This window comes from Zootoca vivipara, chromosome 13, assembly GCF_965207765.1.
Source record: "Zootoca vivipara chromosome 13, rZooViv2.hap1.1, whole genome shotgun sequence".
Taxonomy (NCBI): Eukaryota; Metazoa; Chordata; class Lepidosauria; order Squamata; family Lacertidae; genus Zootoca; species Zootoca vivipara.
Genome location: NC_142596.1, coordinates 14,425,953 through 14,453,374, shown reverse-complemented (window position 1 = coordinate 14,453,374; position 27,422 = coordinate 14,425,953). Strand labels below are relative to the sequence as shown.

General features: G+C 42.1%; 3 protein-coding genes across 17 annotated transcripts in view; 1 reads left to right on the top strand and 2 right to left on the bottom strand.

The window, feature by feature from the left end:
- Positions 1 to 13,157, top strand: part of USP8 (ubiquitin specific peptidase 8) — a 43,497-nt gene extending 30,340 nt beyond the window's left edge. For 6 of the 12 annotated variants that reach the window (XM_088657215.1, XM_035131121.3, XM_035131118.3 and 3 more), the window contains 9 exons: positions 313 to 402; positions 1,398 to 1,478; positions 1,803 to 2,065; positions 3,383 to 3,595; positions 5,043 to 5,253; positions 9,957 to 10,193; positions 10,348 to 10,490; positions 11,577 to 11,709; positions 11,927 to 13,157. In XM_088657215.1, coding sequence (XP_088513341.1) covers positions 313 to 402; positions 1,398 to 1,478; positions 1,803 to 2,065; positions 3,383 to 3,595; positions 5,043 to 5,253; positions 9,957 to 10,193; positions 10,348 to 10,490; positions 11,577 to 11,709; positions 11,927 to 12,112 — 1,557 coding nt within the window. In that variant the 3' untranslated portion in view covers positions 12,113 to 13,157. The remainder of the gene's footprint in view (positions 1 to 312; positions 403 to 1,397; positions 1,479 to 1,802; positions 2,066 to 3,382; positions 3,596 to 5,042; positions 5,254 to 9,956; positions 10,194 to 10,347; positions 10,491 to 11,576; positions 11,710 to 11,926) is intronic. The other 6 variants (XM_088657219.1, XM_035131123.3, XM_035131122.3 and 3 more) reach the window with 2 other exon arrangements.
- USP50 (ubiquitin specific peptidase 50) lies at positions 13,157 to 21,161 on the bottom strand. Its single transcript, XM_035131124.3, has 7 exons — positions 20,969 to 21,161; positions 20,101 to 20,301; positions 17,429 to 17,624; positions 15,491 to 15,697; positions 14,262 to 14,404; positions 13,968 to 14,100; positions 13,157 to 13,625 (listed from the first exon to the last, which is right to left on the bottom strand). Exons 1-7 carry the CDS (start codon positions 21,019 to 21,021, stop codon positions 13,434 to 13,436), a joined length of 1,125 nt encoding a protein of 374 aa, XP_034987015.1. The 5' UTR covers positions 21,022 to 21,161; the 3' UTR covers positions 13,157 to 13,433.
- A 3,482-nt stretch (positions 21,162 to 24,643) lies between these two features.
- TRPM7 (transient receptor potential cation channel subfamily M member 7) overlaps positions 24,644 to 27,422 on the bottom strand; it is a 71,475-nt gene continuing 68,696 nt past the window's right edge. For all 4 annotated transcript variants that reach the window (XM_060282971.2, XM_060282972.2, XM_060282973.2 and 1 more), the window contains exon 40: positions 24,644 to 26,524. In XM_060282971.2, coding sequence (XP_060138954.2) covers positions 26,394 to 26,524 — 131 coding nt within the window. In that variant the 3' untranslated portion in view covers positions 24,644 to 26,393. The remainder of the gene's footprint in view (positions 26,525 to 27,422) is intronic.

Below are 27,422 nucleotides of genomic sequence, written 5' to 3'. Positions count from 1 at the left end.
CAACCTAAGGCCCAGTGGCCAAATGCGGCCCAATCGCCTTCTCAATCCAGCCCACGGACGGTCCAGGAATCAGAGTGTTTTTACTTGAGTGTTTTTACTTATTTAAAATGCATCTCTCGGTTATTTGTGGGACATAGAAATTCGTTCATCCCCCCCCCCAAAAAAATAGTCCGGCCCACCACATGGTCTGAGGGACGGTAGACCAGCCCATAGCTGAAAAAGGTTGCTGTGTTATACTAACATTGAGGCGTTTTGGAGCTTGATAAATTAATTAATGAAAACTGAAAGTTTCTCTTTCAAAATCTTTTACAGCAGACTGTGGTTACAGGACAACCAGAAAGAGACACCCAAAAGCCAGAAGCCATTAGAGATGATACTGAACAAGACTCTGAAAAAAATAAAGTAAATTCACTGTGAGGTGTCTGTGTCTAGCTGCTGAAACCTAGAGCCGATGTCATAACATGGCCTCAATTTACATTTGTTGTCATGTAACTGTTTGTGTTACATTTCATAAAATACATTTCAATATTTTATTTTTCATAAATAATAATAATGGGTTGCAGCCAGTGGTAGTCCTTCTCAGAGTAGACCTATAGAAATTGATGGACACGTCTAACATACATACCTGCCAAGTCCGGGTTGTAAATATCCGGGATCGGCAGCGCGCGCATGACCGGAAGTTGCGTGACGCAACTTCCGGTGGCGCTTCGCCCTTCTATGGGCACCAGAAAATGGCGGCGCCAGCGCCGGAAGTCGCTTCCGCGCATGACCGGAATCACGTAAAGCGACTTCTGGTGCCGTCGCCGCCATTTTCTGATGCCCATAGAAGGGCGAAGTGCCACCGGAAGTCGCGTCACGCAACTTCCGGTCATGCGCGGAAGCGACTTCCGGCGCCGCCATTTTCTGGTGCCCATCGAAGGGCAAGCGGCACCAGAAAAATGGCCGGGTAACAATTGCATTCTCCTCCACAGTCATAGCTGCCAAGTATCCCGATTTAAGGGAAAATACCGGGATTTTCCGCTAAACGGGAGACCGCCGGGAAACGGTAAGAAAAAAGGGGTTTTCCCGGCGGATACGGGATACTTGGCAGCTATGCTAACATAGGTTTAATAATTTCAATTGGTCAGCTCTGAGCAGGACTTAGTGGAATACAACCCAATAGCTACAGTGGCTTGTATCTAACGTAGCGTGAAGGAACCATCCTGTCTATGCTTGGATTTTTTAATGTGCAACCGGGGTGTTTTGCACTAGCCCAAAACATTGATAACTTGAACTTTTTGAATTTTCAAAACACATAATCTCCTTTATGCAGAAAGCCTGCAAGATGCTGTGGATAACCAAAGTAGGTATATATATCTTTTAAGACCCACAGTTTTGATCTGTGTTGTTCTTTTCAGTTTCAGCGGGAGCCACTAACAAGGGCACGAAGTGAGGAGATGGGGAGGATAATACCAGGACTGCCCCTTGGTTGGGTCAAGGTGAGTAGAATGTATTCTGATGTTCTGGGTTTTTTCTGCTTACGAACACTCTTGCACTGAACCCATTTTTATATTTGCTGTTTGGATGTTGAGAAAAAAAATATAATAATGGCCATATAATTGGACCCAGAAGTTAAACCTGTAAGACTGAGGAGTGACACAAGTCAATAATATGCTAATATTCCATCACTCTAGAGGCCATTATAATACTTTTCCATCTGGGTTATGCTGGGAAAGAAATACGAATTTCAAAAGTGACTGCGCAATCTTTGCAGTTGTCATGTAACTTGCTCCCTTTTCTCTTTGTGCACATGTCACATGAAGTTTCTGGAGCCAGTCACGGGGACTTTTCGTTACTACCACACTCCAACAAATACAGTTCACATGTATCCACCAGAAATGACTCAATCAGCCACCCCACCATCGACCCCGCCGACACATAAGCCAAAGACTCAGGCTGTTGATCAGCGGGAAAGGGAACATTCCAAATTAAAGCGCTCTTACTCCTCGCCAGACATAACTCAGGCCATTCAAGAGGAAGAGACAAAGAAAATCACCGTCAAGCCTACTATAAACCGTGAGAACAAGTACGTCTGCTGGAAACTCACAAATGGTGTTATAAGACATGATTTTCTAGGGTATCTGCCAAAAATGTCTTTTACAGTTAGTGAAATATGTGAAGGATTAGAAATGTTTGCCATTTGTGTAATTACATTCCACCATGTCCAGTGTGGGGAACCTTTGGCTGTCTAGATGTTGCTGAACTACAACTCCCATCATCCTTAGCCATGGTTGCTGGAGCTGATGGGGATTTCCGTTTATCCGGAGGGCCAAAGGTTCCTCCACACATGCACAATGTAGATATTGCAGAGATGTGTTTATTCCCATAAAAGCTTGTTAGAACAAATCTGATGCAAGCCTTTTAAGTGTGTGTATGGATACACAGATATATATGCCCACCCGCATACTAGAACTGGCTGTTGTTTCAGTATATTGTCCAGAATAAGTTTGAAGTCCACATTGTGATATCGGTTTCATAATATAGCGATACATCGCAAATCATGATGCATGTGTGTGTTCACTATGTAAAAAATTGTGATATGGGGAAAGCCAGTAATCGCTTCTCTCCTGATTCTTGCCACTCCTGTAGTTCTGTACTATAAAATAACAGTTGTAACAATATGTTAACGGTAAGTAAAAACATATCCGTTTTTGACCCCTAAGTAGTAGCAGTTGCCAGATCATTACCCCATTTGCCTCTACGTTGTTACATCCTTATTTCAGACATTGTGGTGTATATCAGTATATCATGATATTTAGCTGGTGATATCACACGGTCCTAGCACACACGGATACTGTTTGTTCAGCATTTCATTTCCATCCTTTGAAACCCTTCATTTCCCTCCTTCGAAAGCCTGATGTTTCTATTTTAAAACGTACAACTTGCTAGGGCAAGGATACCTTGTTATCTGAAAGGAGCAAGGTATCACAAAGACTCTCGAGTATTCTTTAGTATTTATAATCTGAATGAGTTTGGGCATGATCAAGACAAAGTTAAGCACTTTAAAGTCTCGTAAGAGGGTCAAGCAGACAGAGAAGGTTAAATCTGTATTAATCTGTATTAGTATTCTACAAAGTAAAATTTTGCAGTGGCATATGTAACAAAAGCGCTTAAACCTTTTTAAAATAAAAAGTCATTGCCACCTCACTAAAATGAAAAAGGCTGCAGTTAATATTATTATATAGCAATACTTGTCTATTCCTACAGATTTGGGGAAACTCACTTTTGTTCCATTGATTCATGAGAGCCATGCTAGTGACACTGTAGAGACGGATCGGCTCAGCTTTTCTAAAAAAAGCATGAAAATACATTTCACTCTTTAATATTACCTCTTTCCTTACAGACCAGTAAGCTATCCTAAAACTGAAATCTCCAGGCTCTCTGCATCTCAGATTCGTAATCTCAACCCTGTATTTGGTGGAATGGGACCAGCTCTGACGGGCCTCCGTAATTTGGGAAACACTTGCTATATGAACTCTGTGTTACAGTGCCTGTGTAATGCACCACACCTGGCTGATTATTTCAACAGAAACTTGTATCAAGATGATATCAACCGGTATTTATTTGCTTGTTTGTTTGACTGCTTCCATTAACACACAGCTGAGTGTGAAACTTGTTTCATCTATTTAGATATGCTGCTTTAGCGAAATTGTAGTGTTGTTTATTTTATGTAGCACATTTATCTTGGAACTTAAGGCAGTAGGCATAGTCTTCCCAGGGCATCTCCCATCCCGGAACTGAACAGCCATTAGACATGGTTTATCTTTAAGCAAGGTTTGGTTTATTTACTCTTATTTGAGAGCCAGTGTGGTGTAGTGGTTAAGAGCGGTAGACTTGTAATCTGGGGAACCGGGTTCGCGTCTCCGCTCCTCCACATGCAGCTGCTGGGTGACCTTGGGCTAGTCACACTTCTCTGAAGTCTCTCAGCCCCACCCACCTCACAGGGTGTCTGTTGTGGGGGAGGAGGGGAAAGGAGATTGTTAGCCGCTTTGAGACTCCTTCGGGTAGTGATAAAGCGGGATATCAAATCCAAACTCTTCTTCTTCTATCTACCGCCTTGCTCCTTTTATCTTGAAAGCGGCTAAGGCAAGTACAAAACAAAATATGAAAACAACAAAACATCAAATGGAATACAGCAGATTAAAGTGCATCAGCTCTAAAAAATAAGTACCATCAGCCAAACAAGGCAAAGCCTTAGTCTGGACAGTGTGACCAAGTGATAGCTAAGCAGATCTCCTGGGGCAGGTAGTTCCACATCTTGGGCCCTGCAGTGGAGAATGCCTGTGTCAATGTGCCCGAGGCCATGTGTCTCTGAATGCCAGTTTCTGGGAGTCACAAGGGAGAAGACAGCTGCTAGTGGGCTTTCTGTTGGCATCCAGTTGACCAGTGTGGGCAGTTTTTGAAATTAGCCAGGCCCCAGGGGCATTTTGAACCTGGTTTTCAACCGCTTGTGACCAAGTGAAGATGCCTGGGCACCAGGATGGCCCCTGACATCTCCACCATCTGGGGATCATTGGATCTGGGCTGTTTTTTGCACCCTAATACCCCATCCTGTAGAATTCTATCAGTCAGATTTTATCGGCACAATCAGAATGAATTTCTGGAACCAAATTGCTTTTTCTGTGCAGCCTGAGCAGGTGCAGACACCATTAATAAAAAGAGGTCGCAATAGGCTAATAGATACGTCCCTGGATCAAGTGACTTCTTTAAGTTCTCAAAAGCTCTGAACCAGCTGGATGTTTAACTGAACTGAACTGCTCTTCTTATGTTCTTAATACCCTCTTTCATGTCCCAGCCAGCCTGGCCTCTTTGAAGGCTAGGGGCCATACAGCATTCTCCAAAGTAGGCAAAATATGCTCACTTAGTCAGTGTTTTACTATTGATGTAGATATTGCTGCACTTGGGGAATAAGGATAAACGTGCAAGTAACAGCATTCTGTTTGTTTCAGATAATTGTGTCTCTAAAAACAGTGCCAGCCATTAAACTCTCTTGTTATTTGCAGGTCAAATTTCTTAGGGCACAAAGGTGAAATTGCTGAGGAGTTTGGCATTATCGTAAAAGCTCTCTGGACAGGACAATACAGATATATCAGTCCAAAAGACTTTAAATTCACCATTGGGAAGATCAATGACCAATTTGCAGGGTACAGCCAGCAAGACTCTCAAGAATTGCTTCTGTTCTTAATGGATGGTCTACATGAAGATTTAAATAAAGTAAGTTTGATTTTTGGTGAAAATTAAGCATTTCGTTTCAGAATTTAACACGCTAACCCCTCCGACCCCAACCAAAAGGTTTTGTATTTGCTCTTTTGTTTGGACCATGGGGAAAACGGGGGGTTGCACTTCTGCTTTTACAAGCTATTTGAAGTGTTTGGGTTTTGTTTTGCTTTTTAAATAGAATTTAAATTTTTGAGGTTTTAAATTCTGCATGTTTTACAGTGGTACCTCGGGTTACAAACGGTTCAGGTTACAAACTCCGCTAACCCAGAAATAGTACCTTGGGTTAAGAACTTTGTTTCAGGATGAGAACAGAAATCATGCTCCGGCGGTGCGGTGGTAGCAGGAGGCCCCATTAGCTAAAGTGGTGCTTCAGGTTAAGAACAGTTTCAGGTTAAGAACAGACCTCCGGAACGAATTAAGTTCTTAACCAGAGGTACCACTGTATTGTTGTAAGTCACTTTGAGACCAATAATAATATTTGTGTGCTGCCCATCTGACTGGGTTGCCACAATGCCACAGCCACTCTGGCTGCTCCCAACAGAGTATTAAAAACACAATAAAACATTTAAAAACTTCCCTAAACAGGGCTGCCTTCAGATGTGAAGATGCCTAGATGGTGAAAAGTGGGGTATATATTTTTAAAGAGAGTAAGGAAGTACTCAAGCACACCTGGGCAGACTACATGACAAACATCACCTCTAGTTTGACCTACAGGTGAAACTCGGAAAATTAGAATATCGTCGAAAAGTGCATTTATTTCAGTAATGCAACTTACTATTTTTTGTTTTTGTTTTAATTTTTACAAATGCTTTCTTTTGGAAATTCCACTGTAATAAAACAAATAGTTACAATAATACAAAATAATACAATAAGCAAAACAAAAAAACAAAAACAAACATCGCTATTACATTTCATTAATTACATTCCATTTATAATTGACCCGCCTAACAATAAATAATTACAATTCCAACAAATAAAGGTTTGACATATCTTGCTTTGCATGTCATGCATCTATCTCATATATTGGTTTTACCTTTTAAGTTGCATTACTGAAATAAATGCACTTTTCGACGATATTCTAATTTTCCGAGTTTCACCTGTAAAATCTAAAGTGTTACTGCTTTGGTTGTAAAATTTTAAAAAGTATTTCTTCACTCATTGCATAATTATATTTGCCATGGGATTTATGATGTTTATTAGCATAGACCAATGAGCAAGTGGGACCTCCATCGAGATGTCATAGTGTGGAGTGCTTTTCTTTAGCATGCTGACCAGCCAGCTGCCTTTTAGATTGCTCCATTATATTCTACAAACACCCATTTCCCATTTTTAATTCCAACAAACACTCAACATTCTGTTGTTGGTTGCCCCCCCATGCATTTTCAGTTTTAACAGTGTATCATATACATTTTATCTTACAGTGTTTTTTACAAACTTCCCAACCTAATCTTCAGCGACATTCTAACAAAGTCTTGTTTTGCTACCTATCCATAGCTTTACACACTCAACATTTTGTAGCCACTGAGCATGCTCAGTCCTTGTTTGGCTGTTCTGGATTCTGCTTTTGTGTCTTTACCCCCCCCCTTTGAAGGGACAGTTCACCATATTGACTCCATATAGCTCTTTAGAACCAGGTGCTGTAGAGAAACAATGGAGAATGCTTTGCTTTTGAGCTTCATAGGGTTATCTGGCTGGGATACAGTTGGCAGGTGATATACTGTACTAAATTAGACGAGACTTTTTGACCTGAAGCAGCAGAACAATGTCTATGTTAATTAAGCAGTTTACTAAAAGCGGAAACCTGGTGCAAAAATCATGAGATCGCTCATGCTTTTTATAGAGAATGTAGCCCTACCTAGGCATTCTACTTATGTGTAAAATAAACATGTAAATAGGAAGTGGGACTGTGCAGAGTAGCCCCACTCCTGTGTTGCATTTGCCAAATAGCATGAAGACAAATACTAGGGGTATTTAAGCACCATTCTTTATGTACTGATGAGGACAACTTCTAGGAACTCCTGGTTGAGATGAGTGATTACCAGAAAGGTTGCCTTTCTGTTTTCTCAAACCAATGCTAGCCCTAATTAATTACAGCAAAATATTCACTCTTCTTCCCATCGAGTTCATCATCGTTTCTTTCTGCTAAAATGCCCACGTAAAGAATGAGAAACTAATGCAGAGGCAGATGTGTGCAGCTTAACTGATCTCTAATCAGAATTACTTCAGGAGAAAGCATCTATAAATATAGCCAAGATCTTTAGTATAAAACTGCTTTGCAATATCCAGTTACAGGTAGGTAGCCGTGTTGGTCTGAGTCGAAGCAAAATAAAAAAATTCCTTCAGTAGCACCTTAAAGACCAACTAAGTTTTTAGTTTGGTATGAGCTTTCGTGTGCATGCACACTCCTTCAGATACTGAAGTAAGTAGCACTTTAAGGTGCTACTGAAGGAATTTTTTTATTTTGCAATATCCAGTTTGTAACGATCAAGGAATTGGGCACAATCTGTCAAGGACAATTACAATAGTTTCCTTTTGAATTTGAAGGATTTATTTTCTTATTAACTGAGCTCAGTTTTAAAAGGTTTGTCCATCATGTTATCCTCATCTAGCTTACCTTTCCTGAAATTAGCTGTGTAATAACTGGATATTTTTGTTTGCAAGATCTGTTTTTCAGTCTTTTTTCCCCCTCCTATTTATACAAAAACTATGATGTCCTCTTAGAGAGTAAGTAAACCAAAACTTTATTATCCATCTTCTCTCTAGTACATAGATTTATTGTTTGTTTTGCCATGTCATGAGTGTGATAGAAAAAAAAACCTGTTCTTCATTTCACTCTTGGATGCCACTGTAACTATTCAGTGTTCTGTTCCTAAAACACGAAGCTCTGCAAAAAGGAGGTTATGGTTATAACCTCATTTGAGTGTGTCTCGTTTCTCCAATCCATTGCAACTGCCATTTCCTAGTTAGGTTACACAAATAGCAGAGTAAAATTGCAGAATGGACTGTACTACTTCAGACTGCAGATGGGGGAACACCATTCTCCAACGCTCCCCCATGTAAACAAAAAACAACCCAAAAAACTCACTTCAAATAGAAAGTTAGTATAAATAAGAAAACCTTTATCCCATCCCTTTGCCTTTTGGGCTCATATCTGCTTAAAATGTGTTAAAATAAGGGAGCATTCAAAAACATGATAACCCAGCAGCAATTAAGTGATACAGTCCATTCTGTATGTGTAGACTCTGTTCCACATATCGAAAGCTTTTGAGTTGGACCTCCCTGCGCAGGTAGGCTAGAGAAGACACAAGAGAATGTTGCCAACTGAATTCTCCATCTTCAGTTTTCCCCAAATTCAATTAGGAGGCCTGTTGCTACCCAAGCTTGAGAACTTCCTTTAGATTACAAGCAGGGCTGGCATGATTCAGTTGATTATACACACAAACACAGTTGTACCTTGGTTCTTGAACGGAATCCATTCGGGAAATCCATTCGACTTTTGAAAACCAAGGCACGGCTTCTGATTGGCTGCACAAGCTTCCTGCACTCAATCGGAAGCCGCGGAAGCAGCATTGGACGTTTGGGTTCCAAAGAACATTCACAAACCGGAACACTCACTTCTGGGTTTGCAGCGTTCGGGAGCCAAAGCATTCAAGTCACAAGCCATTCGACTTCCGAGGTATGACTGTAGATCAGGCATCCCCAAACTTCGGCCCTGCAGATGTTTTGGACTACAATTCCCATCATCCCTGACTACTGGTCCTGTTAGTTAGGGATCATGGGAGTTGTAGGCCAAAACATCTGGAGGGCCGGAGTTTGGGGATGCCTGCTGTAGATAGATAGTGTACAGACTGGTGTGGAATGTAGCTGAAAAGCTGAGCTACAGATTTGAATCACCTGTTTGAATCTTGCTTTTCCCATGTTCTCTCCAGTTGGCCTTTAGCCCAAACCCCAATTGCTCAGCCCTAGCTTTCCACGCCATCTTCACTATGGGGTTTGGTGATACTCACCTGCTTTAAAAGCTTGCTGTAAACCTCGGAGGCTTGTTGTAGCGGGCAGGGCAGTCGGGGGTAGAGGAGGAGGGCAAATGGGGCAAGAACTGAAACAAGCGAAGAAAGATAAAAGTTAGGCACATTTGCAAGCTATTTGTTCAGACCTCTATCAAGAGCAATCTGTCACTTGCCTGGCAGCTGCTCCCTTAGGGGGTGGGGGAGGAAAGAGGGGAGGCACTATTCACTGCTGGTATGCGACCCTTAAAGAAATGTGACTCTTTTTAAAAAAGATGCATTTGCTCGTTTTTTAAATTTACATACACATTAGGTAAAGTGTATATTTGTAACGATAAAACAACAGTAGCAAAATAAGCAAAAACACGAGAGAAAAGGAGAATAGTGGTAAGAAAAGCAAACGAAAGGATTCAAAGAAAACTATCCATCTGTTCTCGCATGTACAAATAATTGCTTCCAATCTGTGACTCTTGGCAGAAGGTTTCCATGCTTCTGGCCAAGAAAAAAAAAGCAATAGCACAACATAGCCAGGGTGCTGAAAGAATCTGTTTCAATGTTTGCATGTTTGGCATTATCACCTTCCTTCTGTCTTTCCATAGCTCCACATGATGATGTTCCTGTCTGTAAAACTTACCTTCATGTGCTTCAGGTATGCTTTAAAGCATTTTTTTTGTTCATTTCCCAACTTTCCAGGCTGACAACAGAAAACGTTACAAAGAAGAAAATAATGAACATCTGGATGACTTCAAAGCTGCGGAACTTGCCTGGCACAAACACAAACTACTCAATGAATCAGTTATCGTTGCTCTCTTCCAAGGACAGTTCAAATCCACAGTTCAGTGTCTTACGTGTCACAAAAAGTCTCGGACCTTTGAGGCTTTTATGCATTTGTCCTTGCCACTTGCATCTACCAGTAAATGCACCCTACAGGTTAGTCAAATGAGTGACTTTAGGTCACTAGTTAACAATGTTTAACTTTCCCAGTTTTTCTTTCAACAAAACTGTTCCTATAAATCCTCACCTCTGCTCTAAACCTTTGAATTCAGGTTGTGTTTTGTTTTTTGTTTTTGCCTCCCACCCCCAGGAATGCCTTAGATTATTCTCCAAAGAAGAAAAACTGACGGATAACAATAGATTTCATTGTAGTCATTGCAAAACCCGAAGAGATTCTTTGAAAAAGTTAGAAATCTGGAAGCTGCCCCCCGTTTTGCTAGTGCACTTAAAGCGGTAAGACTCAAAAGTAACTGTACAGATAATTTAGCCTTCCTAAAAGCTCTAAGGTGATTTTTTATATATATTTAAAAAACACAGGAAGCTGCTTCATATTGTCCATATGCATCCATATTGACTGGCAGCAGCTCTCTGGGATGTTAGAGACATTCCAAGCCCTACCTGGTGCTGCTACAGAATTGAACCGGGAAAAAATTTCATGAAAAGAAGTACTCTAGCACTGAGTTGTGTTTCATGTTCAGAAATACAATCTCTGAAGTATATATTTGCATGCGGGTAGTGTTGGAGGATGCATAACCACACGTATTTTGAGGTGAGAAATGTAGTGTGTTCAGAGTCTCTTATGGGCTTATTTTACATTTTGGTGGATAACTCTGGTTCGCAGGCCAATCTTCTCTGCCACGGGGTCAAATTCAGCCCAGAATGCCATTTCTCAAAACCCACGCCTAGTCAGCTGACATCCCTCCTATGGTGATGACAACTAATGGGTGGAGGTGAATTCTGTCTTGGCTGCTCTCCTGGGAACAGGTACATGCAGCCAAAGCACAGTGCAGGGTTATTTGAAAGCCCTTTTGCAAACAGTTTTGCATTGCTCTTTAAAACTCCCACAGGGCTTCTTGCAAAAGGACTTTCAACTAGTCTACACAACTGACAACTGGAGCTTCAAAGCACAGAATCATAGTGGTGTTGGGTGATTGACTGGTGGGCAGCTCCACCCACTTGTCAAATTTCACCCAGCACTGGGTTTAATTATACCCAAGGAACTCCTTTTAAAAAAGCAAGAGATTTTCAGGATGTTCTATTCATCCTAAGCCATCTTGCTATTTGGTCACATAAGCAACTAATTGGTCTGTGAGGTGGCACTTTGGGAAATTGTACTTTAAATTTAATTATAAGATTTATATACCGCCCATCATCAGAAGATCTCAGAGCAGTTCACAAGATAAAAACACAAAACAGGAGCAACAAAACAGTATGGTGGCATAACACATGCAATGAACAGCAGCGTGGAAATCCTTGCTTTAGTTTTTCTGTAATACTTTTTCAGCTCTTAATGTAATTCTTAATGCTTTTCATGCCTAGGTTTTCTTACGATGGACGGTGGAAGCAAAAGCTTCAGTCATCAGTGGACTTCCCATTGGAAAACCTTGACTTATCACAATATGTTATTGGCCCAAAGAGTAACTTGAAGAGATACAACCTGTTTGCAGTATCTGTAAGTAATTTTCTGTAGCTATGAATCTTACCTGCCAATTAATCTATATATAACATCACCCATGTGCAATGTAGTGTTGTTTATTAACATTTCCCCCTCGAAGGCTTTATTCTTTTCAGTTGCACTTGGGAGTAGTTTATGCCTTGATTTTTGAGTACTGGAAAGTATTAGGGCCAAATATTTTGCGGTCCCCTAATTTCATTCCTGTTCCCTCTAGAATCATTACGGAGGGCTGGATGGAGGACATTACACAGCCTACTGCAAAAATGCTGCCAAACAGCGATGGTATAAGTTTGATGATCATGAAGTCTCGGACATCTCTGCATCCTCTGTGAAATCCTCAGCTGCTTATATCCTCCTTTACACTTCTTTTGAACAGCGAACCGCCGATATAGCCACATAAAGAAACATTTGAAGAATATTGGTGTCTTTTTGTAAATGCATCCTATAATAAGCTGAGCTGTGATGAGTAAAAGGTCCGTTGCTGAGGAAGAAGATGTCTGCAGCGGTTTCTCAGCTGAGGTGTCTGTTAGTGCTATTGCTTAGTCCAAAAATTGTTAACTCTGCTGTTTAATAATATGGAACTACTAGTTTTGAAACGACTTATTTTTAGTAATGCTCCAAAATGATAAATCTAGCTTAGCCATTTTTAAAAGTCATTAATATATGGGTTTAAAATGCCCCTGAACCCAACAATATCTTTTTTGTCTCCCACATTTATGCCTTTTCACACTAACCTTAAGCTTGATTCTACTGTGAATATCTTAGAATGATATAAACAGGTAGGAATGTATGTGTACATATTGATTGCACACTTGCACATGCAAACTATGTATATAATAAAGGTATGTGGTCCTTTGAGAACCACTAGAACAGAAAGGGGGTGGCTTTTGTTTTTCTTACAGATAAGGAAGAGCACAGCTGTATTTTTTTGTTTGTTTGAGCTATGACATTGATACCTGCACACACCCTACAATGTGTATATTAGAGAATTGATATTTTCCTTTTTAATAACTTATTGAAGTAATTATTTGAAAATACGATGGCCTGTTAAAGAACTTCTTTGCCTGTTTTGGACACTTGACAAGTTTGGATTTTTGGCTTTCCCTTACTCCTTGTGAAAATAATCCCATCTAGATCCCAAAGAGTGGTATTATGATGGGAGGGGAGGGCACTGTTACCCTGCGTTGCCTGAGCCTTACACTGGGTACAACTTGAGTGGATGAAGGCGGTCAGTTCCTGCTGTCATTAGCTCTCCTCCTGACAGGGCCATAATTGGTCCAGCTTAATAATACTTGTTTTGAGTGTCTGTGCCCCTTTTAAGGCTTGTGGGTCTATATCCCTGGGTCTCAAAGGTCTGCTATATATATGCATATGTATATAACCCATTTAAAATTATATTTCATCTTGGATTCTGTAATAATAATAAAAAACAACACTCCTTTAGACTCTGGCTGCCCAGGAAGACTTTATTTATCTAGCGGTTTGCTGCTTTCTCCAAAAGCTTACTGAAAATGAGTTCATGCCTGGCACCCATCTTTTCGCTGAAGAGAGAAGCTGTTCACAATCCCATTTCTAAATACCACGTACAACCTGAACGCAGGTATTTGGAAATGTGGTTCCTCTTCCTTAAGGATGACTCGAAACCTGGCCGTCCCGGGTCAGGGAAAGTTTGCTAACAGTGCCACTGCATCCTATGTACGCAATTGTTTTCAGTGCGTTTCCTAGCCATTTTGGTTTTTTACCGGCACAGAGAAAGTTTGACTGCTGTAAAACAGCAGATAAGCTGCAGACGTTTGCACAGAAGGGTCTGGGATCTCGCTGATCTGAGAGTCGTCAAAGTTGTACCAGCTTTGGGTGGGGGGGTGTTTGCAGTACGCAGTGTAGTGGCCACCATCCAGATCTCCAAAATGGTTCTGCAACAATAATAGCAATAAATCAAAAGCTAACCAAGAACATTTTGTTTATTCATTCCAAGTTCATTCGTTCATGACTACCACCCCTTTTCCCCTGCAACCAGCACATTGAGAAATTGTAATGTGACTATGGCACTTAGCAAGCAGGCCGGTGGCCATTTTGACCTGGGTCTCCCTGATCATAGAGAGCGAGATGTGTTTTGAAGAGCCCAAAGTACCCTGTTTCCCAGACAGTGTCCTCGCCTTCCTATCCCTCTCAGCTTTTCTTGCCATATCATTCTCCAGCTTTGATGTGATTCAGGCTTATATGCACTAGAATAAATAATTGTCTATGTCACTTACCACCACAGCAAATAAGCTGTATTTTGGGTTTTTCCGAAAGAGTGGATATATGTAAGAGGACAAATCCAGGTTATTTAATGGGTAGTAGATGTCGGTTTTCAGTTTCTTTTTATAACTGCCTTGACAGTCAAACCTGAAAAGAAATTATCGTAATCAGAAATCCCTTGCAAATAGTTTACCTAACTTACTTGGCAAACTATTCCCCCTTCCCCATCTTAAGCAACCATTTATTTGTGACCTGGACCACAGCAACCTGGAGAGCACATGAAATGCTGTAAATAAGAAGAACGGTACCTCTTTAGATGGAAGATAACTATTTTTGGCGCCTTCGCTATGCTGGCTTTCACAGCAGCATCTGTCTTTATCCCACAGCAGGAGCAGTTAATTTGGTTGTTCCAAGTCAAGATGTCTTGCTGAAAGAAGCATTCAATGCATTCCTGGGCCCCAAAAAAGGTGGGGAATTTTTTTTGGGGGGGGGAGGAAGAGGTGGAATTATTAGCCAACATGTCAAACGACTATAACTAACTTACCTGCAGACTGCTTCTCCATAATTGCTGAAAAGACTAGCTCCATGAGGCTCTGTCACCTGGCAGCAGCCATTCCATCAGGCTGCTTCAATAGGAGGGGTGGGAAGTTGGGTTCCTTCCACCAACTTGCATCACAAGGCACGCTCAAATCACGCACCTCCTTGCCCTGAGCTGTTCCTATACCACCTGATCATTATGAGATCTACCATTTAAGATTTGGTACCTGAGTTTGCTTCTCCAACATTCCCTTCCTGTCCCTTTCTGCTTGTGCATCATGTTTTTTTAGATTGCTGGTCAGCAGGCAGGCACTGTTTTGTGTTAACGGATTGTTCGTAAGTCACTCTAGCTGAAGAGAGGCGTTCTAATTATCTAACTTGTGAGGGTTAGCTCCCCAAAGATTTGTCTTTGTGTAGCTGCAGAGCTATTAAACACTACAACCCATCACTGCAGTGAGAGAGACCTACCTGTGATCAACATCTCAGGACGAGTATGACCCATAGTCATGTTCCTGCTTACCATGTAGGAACGCATAGGAAGAACACATAGGAAGCTGCCTTATACTGAGTCAGACCATTGGTACATTGTTTACACCAAGGTTTTCCAAGCTTGGGTCTCCAACTTTTTTTCGGGGGGGGGGGACTACAATTCCCATCATTCCTGACCACTGGCCGTGCTAGCTAGGGATGATGGGAGTTGTAGTCCCCAAACAGCTGAAGACCCAAGTTTGGGAAACCCTGGTCTACACTAAACAGCAGCATCTCTCCAGGATTTCAACCCTACCTGCAGAAGCCCGGGATTGAATCTGGGACTTTCTGCTTGCAAGGCAGATAGATGCTCTACACTATGGAGTGATGGGCTTGCACTCTGACAGGTGGGGGTTGGCAGTTTCCAGCCCTGCAGGCAAGTTGCCTGAAGAGGGTTAAAATCAACATTGCAGCAACAATTTAAGACAGGTTTGAGCTCGGGCATCTTTGTTCAGCAGGGAGAAGCTAATACCTCTAGCGAACATTCAGTTTCGTAAGGGATGGGAAGAGATAATACGGTGAAGATCTCGTTTTTGTATGTCGTCGTTTGGCATTCCAAACACATGATGTCATAATTGAGATGTCCTTCAAAAAGCCGGGTGATTATGGAGGACTCGCTGATGCAGCCCCTAGATTCCCAAGCAGACGATGAGGTCCCCTGGCTTCTTCTCCTACTTGTCTGCAAGGGAAGAGATGTGCCATGTCACAGACGATATTTCCACCCTCCTGTTTGCTATTGTAACTAAAAGTCTGCTTCAAAATCATCCTCGGTCACAGCAAGAAATTGCCGCTAAAAGCATAACAATCCCATTCGGATTCCGTATCAGAGTCTCAGGGCTAGGCCTCGATTCCTTTATTTTGGGTTTTTTTAAATGATGGCTCAGATTTTAAAATGACATTTATCCCCATATGCATTAAAAACAAGTGCTTGGCTGTCAGTAATTACTCCCTCCAACCTCCTCTACCATTTCCTATATGCATAAAGTCCCCACTGTAAATTTGCTCATTGAAGTCTCAGCTGGAATTGAATGATTTATTGCTAAGCTTCTGGCTGAATCACAAAATAATGTTGAATACACATTCCTGTACTGTATTGTTTTTCCTCTTTAAGGGAAGGAAATTATTTGGCCTTACATGAGGCTATAGGATCCTGGGCTATCGGTGGTCCCTTCCACCATTTAATTCCTGACTCTTGACAGATTATGACTTTGCTGCTCTTTTTATTTGATTACAATTTAATATTTTTTTTCTGTAATTGTTGAAAGCGAAGAGCCAGTGTGGCGTAAATAAAATAAACTATTGACTATTGCTTTATTCAATAGTAGGTGCTTATTTTAAGTCTTTTTTTATTATGACTTATATCCGATCAGATTGTTATGTGTGATCTTCGTTGTGTTTCTGTTGTTTCTTCAGCTTGTGTGTATAGGCAGTTCAGGTTAACTCACAAGTTACGTGTATTCAACTTGTGTGCATTCAGCTTTATGCACTTGGCAAAAATAATAATTAAAAAAGGGGTGTAAAGGGTCCAGGTGTTGGGGGAAAATACCACTGAACCCAATGTGTTTTGACTACACACAATTTTGGCTTTACACACTATCCCCAAAATGCAACCCCAGCACAAGCTGAGAGTCACCTGTATACAAATTAAAAGTGCAATGAAGTGAAAAATGGTTATGTCCACAAACCAGGCTTGCCATCCAAGGATTGAATGTGGATTTATAATCATATTCATCTAGTTCAGAGGAAACAGGCAAACTCTGGGTTGCAAAAAAACAAACAAACAAAAACACTCAGGAAGTAAAAATGGAAATTGTAGTGCATGAGGGGAAAAGGAAGCTCAGGGCTCCTCAGACCTCATCCAAATCATCCCAGATCATATTTTACCCAGTGAAACATTCACACATGCTTACGTAACACTTGACTAAGTGCATTTAGCGTCTCATAGCTGTTACACTGAAAAGGATGATATTGGAGGGGGTGATTTGCAGACAAGCGCGCACACAGCATCATTTGTCAACCAGCTCTTGAGGAAGTAGAAGACAAACTGCTTAAATCAAAAATAATATTCTCACCGTCTTAATCTGACTGTGGAACTTTGCCACAATGTGTTGCAAAAGATGAGAATTCAGTGCAATTCAGTGGACAGCTAGAGTGGAAAGTTATATGGACAGAGAGGAGTTCAACATAGCACTCTGGCAATCGTGCTGTCGGCGCAAGCTTTTCACATTGCCAGGTGGAACGCTCTCCTTTCCCCCAGGTGATGTTCTGGGGATTTTCCTAGCCCGCCAGAGCCGATTTTAAGGGGTGCAGGTGGAGGAAAAGGGAGAAAGCCCTAGTCTGCTTGTGGAATTCCTTGCACAAGCTTTGGTGCTAGTGGGGCTGGTTAATTGAATTCAACTCCATGACTCACCTTCTTGAGAGCTTCATGCAGCTCATTCAAGACATAAATCAGAAACTCCTGGGCATCCTGCTGGGTCTTCTTGATGAAAGCTGGGTATCGCTCACCAATGACCAGGCGGAACACCTCTGGGGACACGCAGTCAAAGTCCCCCAGCCACATATCATTCATCAAATAAGCAAAAGCAGTCGCTATCTCTCCATCCTCCCTTAAGAGATTAAAAGGGCAGTGCAGGATAATTTTGAACCAGATAATAATCCATCATGGTTAACACTGGAAAAAGAATGATCCCCTATGGCTCCTAGAATTCTGTGAGCAACCCAATGGCTCAAAGCATTGTAGCTAAACGTATACATCTCACTTGCTACACTGTGTAAAGGTTGAAGACCTGCATTGGCTCCCAGTACGTTTCTGAGCACAATTCAAAGTGTTGGTGTTGACCTTTAAAGCCCTAAACGGCCTTGGTCCAGTATACCTGAAGGAGCGTCTCCACCTCCATCGCTCTGCCCCGGACACTGAGGTCCAGTGCCGAGGGCCTTCTGGCGGTTCCCTCGCTGCGAGAAGCCAAGTTACAGGGAACCAGGCAGAGGGCCTTCTCGGTAGTGGCACCCGGCCTGTGGAACGCCCTCCCACCAGATGTCAAAAAGAAAAATAACTACCAGACTTTTAGAGGACATCTGAAGGCAGCCCTGTTTAGGGAGGCTTTTAATGTTTAATCGACTATTTTATTTTATTTTTCTGTTGGAAGCTGCCCAGAGTGGCTGGGGAAACCCAGCCAGATGGGCGGGGTATAAATAATATTATTATTATTATTATTATTATTATTATTATTATTATTATTATTATTATGCCTTTGGGAAGTAGCTCCCCATGATCAGCCTCCATCTACTGTTTACTAGATTGGATTTCATTATTGCTTTTAAGCTGTGCAAAGCCTTCTTTTGCTCTGTACCTCCCCTTTTTGACCTATCAAAGCCCAAGCTTAAAAGCATAACCTACAATGAGAGATTTGCAGGTAGAAAACCAGCAAGGATACAGTCTCCGGTGCAGAATGCCACGTGTACAACTATTTGCCTGCTGGACCAAAGTCGTGGGTATGTGGTTGGAGCTAAACCGTGGGTTTTCCTGGGGGAAGCAGCAGGGCAAATGGAAGCACGGATGAGCCTTCAGAGAGGTATCAAAGACAGTTGGAGGAGAGACACCATGCATACGAATGTGTGCGGAGGAGGGCAACCCAAGACAATCAAGGGTCTGGAAACCAACCTTTTGAAGAATAGTTGAAGGAGCTGAGTATGTTTAGCCTGGGAAAGAGGAGGCTGAGAGGAGACAGGATCACTATCTTCAAATATCTCAAGGGCTGCCACATGGAAGAGGGAACAAGCTTGTTTTCTCCTGCTCTGGAGGGTGGGGCTCAAACCAATGGATTCAAGTTACAAGAAAGGAGATTCCGACTAAACATCAGAAAGAACGTTCTGACATTAAGCTGCTTGAAAGTGGAACGGTCTCCCTCAGGAGGTTGTGGACCAGGCACCCCCAAACTTCGGCCCTCCAGATGTTTTGGACTACAATTCCCATCTTCCCCGACCACTGGTCCTGTTAGCTAGGGATCATGGGAGCTGTAGGCCAAAACATCTGGAGGGCCGAAGTTTGGGGATGCCTGTTGTGGACTCTCCTTCCTTGGAGGTTTATAAGCAGAGGTTGGATGGCCGTCTGTCATGGACGCTTTAGCCAAGATTCCTGCATTACAGGGGTGTTGGGACTTGGTGAGCCTTGGGGTCCCTTCAAACTCTACAATTTTATGTTATACCAACGGTAAAAGCTTCTGAGCCAAAATAGGTGAGCTGGGGTCCTTGTTCTTAGGAGGAGAGGGTAGATCTAGCAGGCATAACAGGAAGCTGGTAGAATTGGGGGAGTCAGAGGGGCATGGTTTCCTTCACATGTAAACTCTATAGGACAGGGAAGGGTGCTGTCATTCCGTATATCAGTAAGGATTTAGGATTCCAACAAGCTAGAAATCCTCCAAGGCCAAGGCTCCTCCACAGAATGGCCCCCAATAATACTTCAGTACTGGGGACATATTATTGTCCCCCCTGACTAAAACGCCCAGACCGATATTGAGATAAAGTACGGAATCAATGAGGCATCCCTAGGAGGAAGTGGGGACCCAGGTGGCGCTGTGGGTTAAACCACTGAGCCTAGGGCTTGCTGATCAGAAGGTCAGCGGTTCGAATCCCTGTGACGGGGTGAGCTCCCGTTGCTCGGTCCCAGCTCCTGCCAACCTAGCAGTTCAAAAGCATGTCAAAATGCAAGTAGATAAATAGGAACCGCTACAGCGGGAAGGTAAACGGTGTTTCCGTGTGCTGCTCTGGATCGCCAGGAGCGGCTTTGTCATGCTGGCCACATGACCTGGAAGCTATACGCCGCCTCCCTCGGCCAATAATGCAAGATGAGTGCGCAACCCCAGAGTCGGTCACGACTGGAACTAATGGTCAGGGGTCCCTTTACCTTTACCTTTAGGAGGAAGTGCTGTAGCGATGGGCTTCCCCCTAATCCCGAGTGGAAGTGGGTCAGAAAGGAGGGAGCTCTCCGGGGACACCTTGCCAACAAGCCCTTCAATCCCAGAGCCAGTCCAGGCTCTCATCTTCGGACAACCAAAATTAAGCAGAGCAAGGCCATTAACTTACTTGTTTAGCGATGCTATATACTTTCCAGAGAGGAAATATTCCACCAGCGGGGAAACACTGCAGAGGCACTGTATGACAGCATTCATGTAGCAGGTGTTGCCTAAGTTCCGCAGACCAGTTAGTCCTTGGTATTGGGGGTTTGTCTCGTCATCGGATCTGTCCATTGCCTCGTCCGAACTCTCCAAGGGAAGGGCACCCTTGCTGTATTCCCAAAGCCAAACTATAGTCAAACAAGCCTCATTCACATTGTGACAAAAGCAAAGACTTTACATTTATCAAGTGTATTCAAACATTGCTTTCCATATATACCAGACTATGTCTCTGCGCAAGGTAGATAACATGAGTGTGAAGACTCAAATGGCAAACCCAGGGGTAAAATAAATGCACTCTGCGCCTGCTCAGGGACATTTCCTTCTTCCTTTTAACTCCTTATGTCCTCAATTACATCTTTAATTGAGCTTTAACTAAAGCACTTACTACTTTAATAAAAGTCAGAATTCTGGGAACTGCAGTTGAAGGGGAAGAGTTGATAGAAGACCCTTAAACTACAGAACATTATCTTCACAGATGATGCTCATTTTTGACGGACTGTTCAAGCAGTAAAGCACTGGGTGGGGAAATAAGTTGGAAATAGGCTTGGTCCACAACCCAAAGGTCGATTTTAGAGTCTTTCCAGCACCATGAGTAAATGTTTCATGTCCAAGCAAACTTTCTAGTTAAAAAATAAGGAAACAAGTTTTCCTGCCCTCATGCTTATTTGCTGGTCGCAACACTCAGTTCTCCAAGGAAGGGAGAAAATGCAGGGATTTCTCCCTACTCACTAGATGATAATTAATTAGCGATTGGTTTGTATAAAACAGAAACTCACAGTAGATGATATATATTGAAGTTGTCAGGCATCTTTGTTGACCTAGAAGCCATTTGCAGGCTTGCAAGTGGTGCTCTCAGTGGAGTTGGGTTGGCAGCCCTTTCACCACCCCTTTTTCATTTTGACACTTGGATGGTCTGATTCCTTGTGCAAATATGTTGCTTCATCTTACGCGTGTTCAGAGGACCCAAAATACATGGGCTTATCCTGATGACTCTTTGCACTGTTCCCCAGTGTTCCAAAACAGATTCTTCCAGCATCATAAATGCACGCTACCTTGTTGCTAGGGGATGGTGTGAGGGACTTTCCTAACAAGATAGAAGGGCCAAGTGGTTCTAGAACCATGAACATATTTAGAGAGGACTCTAGTCAGTTGCCTTCCGAGGATGAGTCAGCTCCTGCAGGATGCCTGGGCAACAGATTTTATTAATGAAGTTGTTTGGGGTTGTGAGATCCTTCTAATTCCTCATGATGCTCAGGTTTGACAGCGCAGGACCACAGCCAACCTCTCCCATAGCCAAGTTGGGTTTGGGATAAGTGGATAAAAATCAATGATTTTAAAAAATAAAAATAAGATTTTTTAAATTTAAATCTTTTTTTATTTAAATTGGATTTTTAAAATAAAATGCTTTTGGAGGAAGAATCTTTCTAAAGATAAGTTTTCTATTTAAATTACATTATAGCCCAAAGGCTATTCATCAGGAAATAAGGATTTGTTTTAAGTTTCTCATGTGTGCTAAAAAAAGTCTATTTTTTTAAAAAAAATTAACACCAGTTAACAAGCATGGATACATATGCTATAATGTTATTGTTTTAGTTAAATAAATTATTTGTTATTAAGGAAATGATTGTTTTTCTCCTTCTAATAAAGTACAGCAGAAATGTTGTCCAAATATAAAGTTAACTTATTAAACCTCCCAATAATTTCATAATTATCTATGTATTTCTAATAGTATAACCAAATCAGTAATTTTTGATATAACTGTAAAACCTACTCTGAAAATTTATTATTCTAAATATGAAATCTGCATCTGATTGTAAATATTAAGATTATACCAGCAAGAATGAGTCTTTCTGTATTTTTTAAAATATTTAAATCAAGTCTTACTTACTAGTGATTTAAATTGATTTGATTGAAATCAAATCCACCCTGATCTAGATTTATGGCTTGGTGCAAAGCTCTCTTCCTAGACAGTTATTTTTCCCCTTGAATTCACTTTTATGCAGGGATGCAGGCATCAAACAGACCTCAAGAGATGCCTGCAAACTACTCTCCCTAGTTCCTTGATGAGAAGAAACTCGTTTTTCCAACTGACCAGACCATTAACAGCCTACCTGTTCCTGTGCCTTTAAGAGCAGATTAATCAACAATTATCAGGCGCCGTATGTGTTGCCAATTTGTGGCTTCTGTTAACAGTTTTTGTACATTTTTCTCTCTATTTTTGGATCCTTAACATTAGATTTAGGACGTGGAATAGTGTGGTAGCTTTTTTTGTGACGTCTTTGTGCTGCTTATTTCATATCAGTCTTATTATGAGAATTGGCCATAGGTTCATTTTCTCAGTCAGCAGTATGGAGATCAGCAGGAGCAAATCTGAAGGCTGTTAAAGGCAGAGGAGCAGGTTAAAAGCAGGCAAACAAACTCTATGCACCCTTGAACTCATTATTCCCACCCTACAAAGAGATCCTGTGGGTAATATTTGCAGATCAAGCAGCTGTTCAAGGAAGACATAGGGAGAAGAACTGGTTTAAAGTTGAAAATTCTAAATTACCTGGTGAAATTTAGCACTTTTTACAGCTTGTTTTGGAAGCCTTGGCTTACTTAATGCAAGGATGCTCTTTCAGAATGTTGCTTGACTGAATACAGTGGTACCTCTACTTACGAATTTAATGCGTTCCGAACGCACATTCGTAAGTCGAAAAAAATTGTAAGTCGAATCCCATAGGAATGTACTGGGAGAAAAAATTGTAAGTCGAAGCAACCATATCTAAAAATTTGTAAGTAGAAAAAATCCTATCTAAACCGCATCCAAGATGGCAGACGGAGCTCCATTCGTAAGTAGTTATTCGTAAGTAGAGGTACCACTGTACTACAAATCACTCCTGGCCATTGGCTATGTTGGCAGATGTTGATGGAAGTTGGGAGTCTAAAATTGGGGTGAGGGGCTGCAAACCAGGACCCCTCATTGGTTTAAACGTTTACATTTTCTTTATTATATGCTGGAAGAGAAACTACATCTGGAACAGAAAGCAAACAATAGAGAAACAGAAGTATTACATCCAAGGAGACCAAGCGTTTTGATTCTCAAGAGGGAAGAAACTCTTTAAAAATAGAAACGGGGATGAAAACCAAGCAAAAATAAGCTGAGATAACATTTATGGAAATGTGGAACTGGTGTCTTTCTATCAAAATTACAATAAAACAAAACGACACCTATATCCTTTGTGCCATATCCTTTGTATCTTTTTGTAGGCATAGTCTTCTTTGGCTAAACTATAGTAGTTGTGAATGGAATTGCAACCGTATGCTCATTTAGGATTAAGCTCCACTGCAGATCAAACAGTTGGCTAAGCCCAAGAAAACAGAAGATGACAAAAATACAGGCAGAAAGATATTCTATCTTTGAAAAGAAGTCCATTAAAGAAAGTTAAAAGCATGACAATAATAAATGATCTAGAAAAAGAACAGCACCAATACAGTCATACCTTGGGTTGCGAACGCTGCGGGTTGTGCGTTTTCGGATTGTGCTCTGTGCCGAACCTGGAAGTACTGGAATGGGTTACTTCTGGGTTTCAGCGCTCACGCATGCGCAGAAACGCAAAATGACATCATGTGCAGAAGCGCATCATGCGCGTGCGCAGACACAGCACTGAGGGTTGCGAACGCGTCTCCTGCACGGATCATGTTTGCAAACCGAGGTATGACTGTATGTGGCAAGCTCTCCTCCCAGGTCATAAATTCCAGAGTGCATTGAAGGTGCTTCCAAGTGAAGATTATTTTGGTAGAGTATTGGTTACATTATCATAGAACCATAGAATTGTAGAGTTGGAAGGGACCCCAAGGCTCACCAAGTCCCAACACCCCAGCAATGCAGGGATCTTAGCTAAAGCATCCATGACCATTGGTTTGAGCCCCACCCTCCAGAGCAGGAGAAAACAAGCTTGTTCCCTCTTCCATGTGACAGCCCTTGAGATATTTGAAGATAGCAATCCTATCTCCTCTTAGTCTCCTCTTTCCCAGGCTAAACATACCAAATTCCTTCAACAATTCGTCATACAGCTTGATTTCCAGATTCTTGATCATCTTGGCTGCCCTCCTCCACACACATTCCAGCTTGTCGATAGTTCAATGCTTCTCAAGCCCGGAAGATAGGTTGAGCTTCTGGTAGGTCTGCGAGGCTAACCCAAGTCATTTTGCTGTCTAACAAAAGCTACACATTAGTAATAAGACTTGATGACTCACTGACCTCCACCTGATTTCTCAAAGTAGCCCCAGCTAGCTAGTCACATTACTTGCACATTACCGGTACTTACTAAAATATACTTCTATTGGTGGGCCATTCTTGCAGTCCAAATTATTCTCAAATCAACAGATTAATTCTTACCTGTTCCTTCCCTCCCTCTGACCCTCCCTCCCCGGATCAATCAAATCAAATAAAGGTAGAAGCTCACCAGTCTAAACAAGAATAAATTTATTTGGGATTGTTTAAAGATTTATTGATATACAAAATGTATACAGTTTTTTTAATCTTTAATACGCTATACCTTTCCTCCCCCAGCAACATAAACCACCATTTAAACAGCTATTGTGTTCGTGCCTTAATGTCTGTATCTATAAGATACACTACAGAATTTTAAAAAAGAATAATTACTGGGCGTTATGATGCCGTTCAATTAAAATTTACAATTAGTACCTATGTAACAAACAAACAAAAGTTGCAGCATGAAAATTGAGTTGGACAACAGGTTCTTCTTGTTGAATATTCAACAAATTTGGGACAGGAAAATGACATTTTATTGGCATAAAGTTTGCATTGCAATCTCCCACACATTACATAATGTAAATTCATCCTATTTCCTTTTCTTTTAAATAAGTACCATATATAATATTACATTAAAAGGTGTCTTCACACAATATTAAATACAACTAAGGGGCTGCTCCTTATGTCACTGTGGTGGTGTGGAGCCCACAACAGGCCTGGTCCTTACAGCACCACAAAAGCGGAGGTTGGGAAGCCCTGGTCCCAGGGGACAAGTCCACTCTGCAGTTCACGTCTATGCCCGCGTTGCTCCTGCCGGAAACTGCAGCAGCGCTGGCAAGGTGAGCAGCCCCAACAAGGACTCTTGCCTCATGGCCCAGGGCTTCCAAAGTTACCCAAATGGCATGAGAAGGTACCAGACTGCAGCAGCTCCAACACTGCTGTGATAACACCAGAAGAGGCCCCCGGGGGTTCACGCATACATTCAGCTTTCTTTTACTGGTTTGAGGAGATCTTTGGAAGGCAACACTTCTGAAGCAGCCATTATATGTAACAAGTAATAGCAACTTCCCTAACACACCTGCTCATTTTGCAAGGCAGCTTCTTACCCAAGACCAGCTGTTTTGTTCTGTTATACAAATGTGATCAGACCTGTCTTGCGACTTTACTATTTGACAGTGATTAGATAAAACTGAAATGTATCATAAAAAAAACCAACAACACAGGAAGGGGAGGGATTTCACTATGCGCAATCCATCCCAAAAAGAACTGGCTCCACACTTGAGGATGAATCCTGATGCAGGAGACAAGCCATCACTTCTTGTTTGGAACCAGGCGTTCCCGCTCCCTGCAGCTCAGCTTACTGGCATTAACTAAATATGGACAGATCTTTAGGAGCAGCCTCGTTCCATTGAGCCACATAAAACATACATGGCGCTGAGCAGAGAGAGCATTATTTGAGACACCCTGAGAAGTGTCAAAGGAATCCTTCGGTATCTGTGGGAAGGTTCTCTAGCCAGATGACAGAAACCAGCTGCCACAAAGCCCCCAAACCATCTGCCTTAAAAACCATCAGCACAAAAACAAAAACATCATTTGGTCAAGGGCATATTGCACTACAGGATGAAGGGGAGGAAAGGCCCCCTCTCATGGACCAAGGTAAAATGTTAAGTTATCCTTCTGCTAAAACGCCTCTTAAAAAAGCTATTTCATAAATACTTAATTTCATTCAACCTTTCTTTTTTTAAAAAAAACAGCAGCTGCCACCTACTCCTCCAGAGGTGATTCCCACATTATGCTAGGCCACTCAATGATGGCCAGTTAACTGTACCAGCGCCATCAAAACAGTTTGGTCCTTTTTCATGCGGCCTTTGTTTTGATGAAGGGCAAACGAACCCCGTGACTTCTGCAAGGGTTTGGTTAGAGCCAGAGAGCTGTGCGTATCTTTACAGCATGAGGTGACTGGAACTGGCAGAGTCCGATTCTTTGGTGCAGCTCCCAGGCCGAATGGTCAGTTCTGGAGAATCATCTTGAGGCAGTAGGATTTTATCAGGTGTGTAGTCATTTCTCTTCAAGTCTATGGGGAAACAACAACCACCCCAAATCCCACAGATATAGTTGGGTTGAAGAGGGAGAGAGGGAGAAGGAGAGGGAGAGAGAATATACAAATTAGCAGCCCAACTTCTGATTAAAATTGGAGCTCCTCTCTAAAAAGAGGAGAGAAGGTGAAGTAATGTCCTGCCAGAAGACACTATGCAGGCAAGGTAGGCCTTCAGGTTCTTACCAGTACAAAACTCTCAGCTTTGAAGACTGGCCCAGTTGTCCAGTGGGCATTTTTGGGTGGTGGAGGCAAGGTGTCTGGTATCAAAGGATGTGCAGGTAAGAGTGTCTCGCAGACAGACTTGCCCCTTCTGATGCTGGCCACCTTGTGCCTGGCTGGGCCACAGTCAGATTTCCCAACAGGCAGAATCATAGAATTGTAGAGTTGGAAGGGACCCTGAAGATCATCTAGTCCATCCCTCTGCAATGCAGGAATTTGCAGCTGTCCCATACAGGGATCAAACCTGCAACTTTGGCATTATCAACACCATCTCTGACCAGCTGAGCTATCCAGGCTGTAGAGAAGGTCAAGTGTCTACAGCAGCTTTCCCAATCTGATGTTCTCCAAATGTTTTGGACTCCAGCTCCCATCAGTCCTGGCCAACACAGATATGCTGGTTGGGACTGGTGAGAACTGCAGCCCGATGTAACAGGAGGGCACCAGGTTGGCAATATGTTGCTCTAGCAGAGTGTATAGGCTTCAGCATTGTTGAAAGAAAAAGAGGATAAAAACGGTCCCTTTGTAAACACACTTCCAAGGCAATCCCTCTTAATAAATATGTACAGTGGTACCTCGACTTACGAAGACGATCTGTTCCGTGGGTGTCTTCGTAAGTCGAAGAGCCCGTTCTGCGCATGCGCGAAGCGCGATTTTG

What these genes read in the sequence shown, in the direction of transcription:
- USP50 (XM_035131124.3), bottom strand. Translation starts at nt 21,021, where the DNA reads ATGGCTTCTAGGTCAACAAAGATGCCTGACAACTTCAATATATATCAT. An exon ending in TATATAGCATCGCTAAACAA is followed by an intron (nt 17,625 to 20,100) that starts GTAAGTTAATGG and finishes TAATCTCTTAAG; the next exon opens with GGAGGATGGAGAGATAGCGA. An exon ending in GTTATCTTCCATCTAAAGAG is followed by an intron (nt 14,101 to 14,261) that starts GTACCGTTCTTC and finishes ATTTCTTTTCAG; the next exon opens with GTTTGACTGTCAAGGCAGTT.